This window comes from Trichoplusia ni, chromosome 20, assembly GCF_003590095.1.
Source record: "Trichoplusia ni isolate ovarian cell line Hi5 chromosome 20, tn1, whole genome shotgun sequence".
NCBI classification, from domain to species: Eukaryota; Metazoa; Arthropoda; class Insecta; order Lepidoptera; family Noctuidae; genus Trichoplusia; species Trichoplusia ni.
In genome coordinates, this window is record NC_039497.1 from 6,252,312 (window position 1) to 6,260,192 (window position 7,881).

Sequence of the window (7,881 nt, forward strand, 5' to 3'; positions counted from 1 at the left end):
ATGTCCAAACGGACGTGTTCCATTACGTAAAGGGCGTGGAGACTTCCTTTACTGGTGATCGAGATCGATTTGAATTTGTAATTCAGTCTCCATAAGATTTTCTACATACAGTCGACGACAAAATTCGACAGACGATTAAATGTCGTCCTTGGCTGTCATGTTTGTGCCATTGTGAAGTGAGTTGTTAAAAATAGTCTCATTAAAATGCTGTTGATTTTTACTTGAAGTATAAGATGTTTGTAAAGTGCGGACATATTTTTATGGTTGTACTTGTACACAGATTAGTAAAAATTCTGAGTCGGAATGGTGGTGAATACGTTTTTCTTTACTATGGGCTATGAGACCGAAAAATTGGATATAACGTTGACTTATAGCTTATAACTAGCCTCAACCTTATAACCAATTTTTATGTCACCCTTTCGCAACTATAATAATATCACTTTAAGTGCTAATAGTTATAGGCTCTCATAGTAACTTTTAACACCCTCTAAACATTTTTTTTTTGGACAACATTCACACAACACCGTCTAGTCTCAAATTAAGCGGAGCTTGTGTTATGAGTACTAGACAACTGATAAACATACTTACTTATATAGTTCTAAATACATACATAGTATAGATAAATTACACCCAGACACAGAACAAATGATCGTGCTCATCACACAAACATTTGTCCCGGGTAGGAATCGAACCCACGACCTCCGGTATAGCAGTCAGGGTCACTAACCACTAGACCAACAGGCCAGTCAATATATTTGACTTAAGAGTATCAAAGATCCCACGACAGTACATACTTTACACAGCATTAAGGCATTTTCAACCTGCATTACGTAGTTAAGATAATTTTAGATGAAAATTATATTTGTCATATTGCTCTTAACTTTTTTCTGGATACTATTTTGTTTCTGACTGTACCTAGTACATTGCTCAACATATGCTCCGAATAATCTTTGATTTTACATAAATATATAAGCACTACATATGTTGATGTCTTGTGAGCTTTGGTTAAATATGCTGTAGTGAAGTAATTTTTAATTTATCGCACCCAGCGTTCACCCGTAGTAGGTATGCTTTGCCATACTGCATAGTTATTTGAAGTTTTATTTTTATTTTTAGTGTTTCAGTTTAGTGTGAGAACTATGTTAATACAAAATTTTCGATAATTGATTATTATGTTAATTATATTGAGCAATGATGATCACACAGTTTCAAAATAGTTTTAACTGCACGGAGAGCCGATTAATACATGTCGAAACGGTAATAGCCACAATGGGCTATGTCGTGGGTTCGATCCCCATATATGAGATAAACATTTATGTCATTCGTAAATGCTTGTTTTTATACTGAGGGTTCTTTGTTCATTCATCTAAAAATGCATAGGACACAATAGAAACGGAAAAAAGAAACTCCATTTTTAATAAATTAATCATTCATTTTATTACAAAAACTATAAATTAAATCTATCGTTATAAACCAGACATAAACATACATAAAACATTTTACATGTCAAGATTTACTTATAAATATAACCATTCAACAGACAGACAAAACAATAAATTAAACGATCACACACAAACACATGCATTTAAGAAACATATACTTTCATATTATACGTTCGCGTTTAGAAATTACGTACACAATTCTCATAACTTTCTCACTTAAACTACTCACGCGCGTTCCTTGGTGCCGCACGACTAGTTTCGAACCATTTTTCGACCCGGTAAAATGCTGATGAGACGACTGTACCTTGCGACGAATCTAGTCGGGCGATCTCTAAAAATACGCAACTGAACCACCTTTCGCTTCATGTATCTATTAGGCTCCTGAAAGTTTTTATTTAGGAAAACCAGTTGCTTTCATAAACCATATAACTCAAAGCTATAATTAAACTATGCAAAAGACTAACAAAGTACAATTAAGAATCATTCTTATAAAATTATCTAAACACGAACATAATTCGAAGCAAACAACGTCATTTGAGTTCAACTGAAACCGCAATAAGTTATTATAGCACTTGCATCACGCACTGTTTATCTTTCAATCGTACATTATGCAGACATTCACTAATTATAATTACCTATACATACATACTTGCATACTCATATAAAAGCCCATTCGCAATGTTTCAATACACATATGTTTTGAAGCCCATAGTAGAAACACTATCGAAATGTATTTCGTATTCTAGCGTTATAATTTGTATGGAAAAACACTGTTCTCGTATCAACGAGACTGAAAAAAGGTTAAATAGCATATATCCACACTCATTATAACGTTAAAGATAAATAAATACTTTTTAAAAAGTATTTGTGATAAGTTCTCTGAACTTTTAACTAGATTATGAAGAATTGTGTTCCAGTTGTGGAGTTTGGACCAAACAAGGTTTCACGATATTGGCGAGTTTCATTTATTATGATCAATATTTGACTCTTAGAAATTAACTAGAGTAAAACAAATACATCATTCAGACTGTAAATAAGAGATTGAATAAGTATTCTTTGAGCACCTAATACTTGAGACCTAGTGATACCTCTTAAAGTAATTGTTGCAGTTGTAAGAGAGAGTATAACGGTGTAAAGCGACGTCCCTCTCACAGCTGCAACCGTCTTACTTTAAGTGGCGCCATCTATGATCTCATCACTCAGTCTCATTTTCCCCATTATCTATCTCGGTTGATGTTGCTTGTGAAGAAGAATCCACCTCCTCATCTGGCACTTCGGTGGTGTCTTCGGAAGTGGTCCCGTTGGCAGGCTTCTGTACCTCTGGCAGGATTTCACAGTTCTTGCCAGTGGTGCCAGGCTTGCAGTGGCATCTGAAGGAACCTTCACCAGACTCTAGTGACTGGCACTCGCCCCCGTTCTGGCACGTGTCTGGATTCTTCTCGCAGTAGTTAAGTTCTGCAAGAGGTATCGGTTAATCGTTTTTAGTCAAAGCAAAGTATATTTCATCTTGCCAATCAAAACTAAGTTGTGAAGCTACTTATATGTATATGGTTATAACTTGGATTTCACTTAAAAAGAACAAAGGATTTGTCTGATCAGATTAAGAATAGTATGTATTAAAAAGGTCTAATATGAACAATGGACAAGTAAAGATTATAATGCATTGAAGGAAATCCAGTTGAATGAAACTTTCTACTCAAATATTTTACAACTTTCACACAACCCTAATAAGTATCAGAATAACCAGAAAGTTTGTATTATGAGTACAAGGTGATAAACATACTTATATATTTCTAAATAGACACATTACACCCTGACACCGAACAATCTAATCGCAAAATCATTTATCCTCGAATCGAACTCACGACCTCCGGTATGGCAATCACGACCACAAACCACTAGACCAACTTAGTTACCTTCATCGCATAGCATTCCTCCCCACCCCTCCTTGCAGATACACTCCCAGGGTTTGTTGCAGGTGCCGTGCAGGCAGCCGGGGTAGCGATGACACTCGTTGCAGAAGGTGCCAGTCCAGCCCACCTTGCAGCGACACTCGCCGGGGCGCCGGCAGTAGCCGCGTTCGGTGTGGCAGCCGGCAGAGCAGATAGCTATAGATGTCATAGAATTTTATTTGTCGTTGCTTGTGATTTGGACTGCACTTTCTAAAAAGTAGCTAAATCGTAAGGTACTTCGTAATGCTGGGTAGTTGCTAACGAACTGGATCAAATCTTTTAGTATAGCTTAGAAGGCTTCAATTCTCAATATATTACAATGAAAGGTTATTATACTAGGTGATATTAAATGGCAAATTCCCCCTATTTTAAGCTACTAACCTTAAATTTCACCATCCCCATAAAACGAACACATAGAAAAGCTCAATCTAATCTTTTCTATTGCGATCTTACGCTTGACACGGCCATCATCATAGATGATTTTGCCGTTTTTTTTTGCTATTGGACGAAAACTGTTGATCGATCTACTGAGTTCTTTTAAATAAAGTTTTTTGTTGTTTACTCACGCGTCTGACACAGCAGTCCAGTGTACCCTGGCAGACATTTGCACTCCAGTGGCTTGTCGCAGTACCCGTGCTGGCAGCCGGGCAGCTGCTGGCACGAGCGGCACGTCTTGCCCGCCCAGCCCAGCTTACAGCGGCACTCGCCCGGCATCTCACAGAAACCGCGGGTAGCGTGGCAGTCGGAGCGACAGATAGCTGCAAATTTGTATTAAGTATACATCGACACGTTTGTCGCTTGCCCGATAACTCCTGGGCCAAAGTATAATAAAGCAGTGAGTTCCATCCAACATAAAGAGGGGTAGAGGGCTGCTCCGCGCAATAACGGGACAATTTGTGGCATACAAAAAATGGATGGAACAAGTAATGAAGGACCGGACAGAGTGGAAAAATCTAATTATTGTTTTTGCCCTGCAGTGCCAGTAACGATTTAACAAAAACAAAATATCGACTGCACTGATATGACTGCGAAATGCCCATATCAGCCCCAATGTCCCATCCCAAACATTTGTGTATTCCATGAACGCGTATTGAGTTTGGGTGTTTTGGTGCATGTTACTTGGGTGTTTGTGAAACACCGTGACATAAGGATTACATCCCTACGCGCAAAGGTATAAAACGAATTCAGTCCACATTTATCAAAATCCGTTTCTCCATATATACCAAAGTGTAACTCACGTTCGGAACAGAACAGTCCATCCCATCCTTGTTTGCAGATGCACTCGAAGGATTCGTTGCAGTACCCGTGCTGGCAGCCCGGCAGCGGTATGCACTTGTTACAGCGCTCTCCGTAGAAGCCTAGCTTACATCTACACTCGCCCGGACGCTTGCAGTAGCCTGGGGATAGAGGTAAGCTTGATAAAGAGGTAGTATTTTATAAGGTGGACTTCTTAAAGTAAGTCTGTTTGGACCATGACGAGTAATGTGCGTCACTTCCGCCATTAGTTATTTTTTTTATAAGAGTAGATGTGCAGATTTTAAGAAATGGGTTTGATTACTTCTATTTAGTGTTTATCCAAATGGCTCTTTAGAAACATATTGTAGGTAAACAGTGCGTGTTATAAACGCATGACTTAAATCTCGAAATATTCCATCGTTCCATGATTCATGTGAACATTGCTACAGTTGTGCCAGTTGTGCCCATGGTTGGGATAGAGAAGATATCAAAGTGAAAGTGACTTATGTTTTTGAGCAATTCTCACTCTCTCTCTAAATATTTATATGCACACAAAATAGTAAAAACACAATATTACAAAATAAAGTGTACAAGGATGCTATTTTTTTCCGAAGAAATGTACCATCAGACCTGCCGGTACAGTTTTACTTACAGCATTATACTGCCCATAGCTATAAATAAAGTAATAAAAATAATAATTACAGGCAAAAGAAAAGAGCGTCGTATTCCACAGCATTTAAACAGGCACTTAGACCGAACACGAACGAATCAAAGACAACCGTTAAAACTGTCAAAGTACAGTCATCGCATTGCACTAATGAGAAAATTAAATAGAACGCGCCGTTAGCTTTGCACAAAGCGATTGACTCATTGTGCTGGTTTAAAAGCTTTGTAAACATCATCTCGATTGAAAGTGTAACAATTGCAGTTAGTTTTTAACAAATGTACTGTACTTCAAGTGACAGTTTCATGTTCTTTGATTAGGTGTACAGTATAGATTTGACATAGTACCTACATATACATACTCACACCATTTCCTTTATTAATTAGTAGAAACAACAATCTAGGAAGTTCTAGAATGTTTATTCGAATATGCTTGGAGCTATAACAAGTTAACAACTACTTACATACTTAAGGTGTAAGTGTAAGTATTGAACTAAAATCTGACTAAAGTATAATTAGTATTAAGCTGAATTTACTGAAGTCAATCAAAATCGATCTATTTATATTATACCTATGTCACTGTATTGATATTTTTTTGCATCTGCTTGGAATCAATATTAATGAATTGCTTGTGGGTCATGACTTAAGGCGTGTGTTTATTTATATATCTTTGATCAGAATTCGACCAGATCAAGATACGCACTGACAGAAAATATCGTGCTCTCCTTTTACTGCTTTAACAAGAATCACAAGAGCCAGAGACTGATGTTAGTGAAGGGCTAATGCTAAGCTAATGTCATCTACCCTTGCCAAGGTCACGGAATAACGCTTTTGTCTGACTTAGGTACATCCACTAAAGCACCTCGCTCCCTTTTCCCAACCAAGTGCGAAGCTTCCTTACCTTGTAAAGGATCACATCCCTTCTTGCATATCGGCACATCGCAGAGGTCTCCCTGCCACCCCGGCAGGCACTTGGGCTCTCCTTTATCATCACACACGTAGTGACTGTGCTCGCTCTGCACCGCGGGCAGCTCGCAGGCCTGTCGAACACGCACCGGCTTGCAGTAGGTGATGACAAACAGGTTAGTCAGGAAAGAAGTGCTTAAGAAATAGATTTGCAATAAGGGCATGCGAAATTAGTGTTGATAGTAGAGAATCTTTGCGGAACCTTGATAATATTGAAACTCGAGATTTCATGTTAATAGCTTTATTCTATTATTTTTTAGTTATTTACTTTAAATTTCAAGAAATGAAGAGCTTATGGTTGTTTTGAAGATAGGAATGAAATTACAGAGGTGTATCAAGAATTTAGATCTGACTTGACTACAAATGCGGAAACGGAAAGGATTAAGTTACAAATTTTTATTATTGATAGTAACCAGTTACGGCCGTTAATTACGCGCATTTTAGTATATTGTTATTATTTATCAATTAAGGTAAAAATAAGTGAGAGGCAGAAAAATTTTAAGATAAATAGAGAGAAACATTTAGTGATCAGTCATAAACGTTAAAGAATATTAGAAAAGAATTACGTAAAGTGCATTATTAGGAACCAACAAAACACAATCAAACTTGAGTTATTGTGTTTTTCTGCGCTATAGGCAACGTGCAGTCTATTTCATTATCAATGAGGCTATCATCCAAAAACACCTAGGTATAGAAAGTGACACGAACTTTTTTCATCCTAACAGGATCGCGTCGAGATCTGCGTCACCGCAGGAACTTTCTAATATGAGCCGCGAGAAAGCAGCACGAAAGTGTGCCGCGGGAAAACAGCGTGAAAACATTTTGTATACCTCGATATTAATAATTTTATATTTTTTTTTAGTAAATATTATATGAGAAAAGTACTTTAAGTTAAGCAATAGATCCCTTGGACATCATAATATCTTGGTTGGTATGTATTTAAAATATATGGTCTAAATTCAGCTGTTTTAATTTAACCAAGTATAAAAAACCAAACAATGGTTCATCCGAACTATTGCGTTAAGTACCTAATTATAAGTCTTTTAACACAACACCAAAAAATCAAGCGAAAGTTTTGACTGTCATCAACAAATATTGTTAGAAAAGTCACATTAATTAGTCACAAACCAACCTGTTTCTTCCATTTAGGCAGATGCCTGGCCGGCAGCACGCCACTCACACAACACACAACAATTACTAGAGCACTCCACATCTTCCTGTCATTGAGATGCAACCTGGTCGCGCGCACACCACTGACTGTTGCCGTGCTATTGAACTTGAGAGATAGTCGACTTTCGCCGCGTCGGCCCATTAAAAGTGCGGTTGAGAAAGTTGCCCGCTGTTTTGTTTGGTAGCGGATACAGAGGTGGGTCTCATGTCGGCATGAATGATGGCTGTCAATTGTTAGGAGATAGGTAGAGCTGTGATAGGATCACATTAAAATTTTGCGGTGTTAAACAGTATGATAAATAGTATTTTGCAAAGCTAAACATTTTACAAATTAAATAAACAGACTTAGAAGTAGGTAATCCGTCAAGCATATTTTGTTCTAGTCGGGAATCGAACCCGAAGTGTACCTAATGTGCAGATGTCCTATCTGAAAACATTTTTGTAAAAGTCTA

The 7,881-nt window shown here is 37.6% G+C and overlaps 1 protein-coding gene across 1 annotated transcript; it reads right to left on the bottom strand.

Annotated features, from left to right (window-relative positions):
- Nucleotides 1-2,585: 2,585 nt before the first annotated feature.
- Nucleotides 2,586-7,881, bottom strand: LOC113503691 (delta-like protein B). Its single transcript, XM_026885752.1, has 6 exons — nt 7,392-7,881; nt 6,195-6,333; nt 4,633-4,791; nt 3,961-4,152; nt 3,359-3,550; nt 2,586-2,897 (listed from the first exon to the last, which is right to left on the bottom strand). The coding sequence occupies exons 1-6, from the start codon at nt 7,569-7,571 to the stop codon at nt 2,638-2,640; spliced, it is 1,122 nt and encodes a 373-aa protein (XP_026741553.1). The 5' UTR covers nt 7,572-7,881; the 3' UTR covers nt 2,586-2,637.

Excerpts from the sequence above, each read along its gene's own strand:
- LOC113503691 (XM_026885752.1), bottom strand. The coding sequence starts at position 7,571 with ATGGGCCGACGCGGCGAAAGTCGACTATCTCTCAAGTTCAATAGCACG. Across the intron at positions 4,792-6,194 it reads GGGATGTGATCCTTTACAAG|GCTACTGCAAGCGTCCGGGC; the intron begins GTAAGGAAGCTT and ends CTCTATCCCCAG. Across the intron at positions 3,551-3,960 it reads TGGACTGCTGTGTCAGACGC|CTATCTGCTCTGCCGGCTGC; the intron begins GTGAGTAAACAA and ends TGACATCTATAG.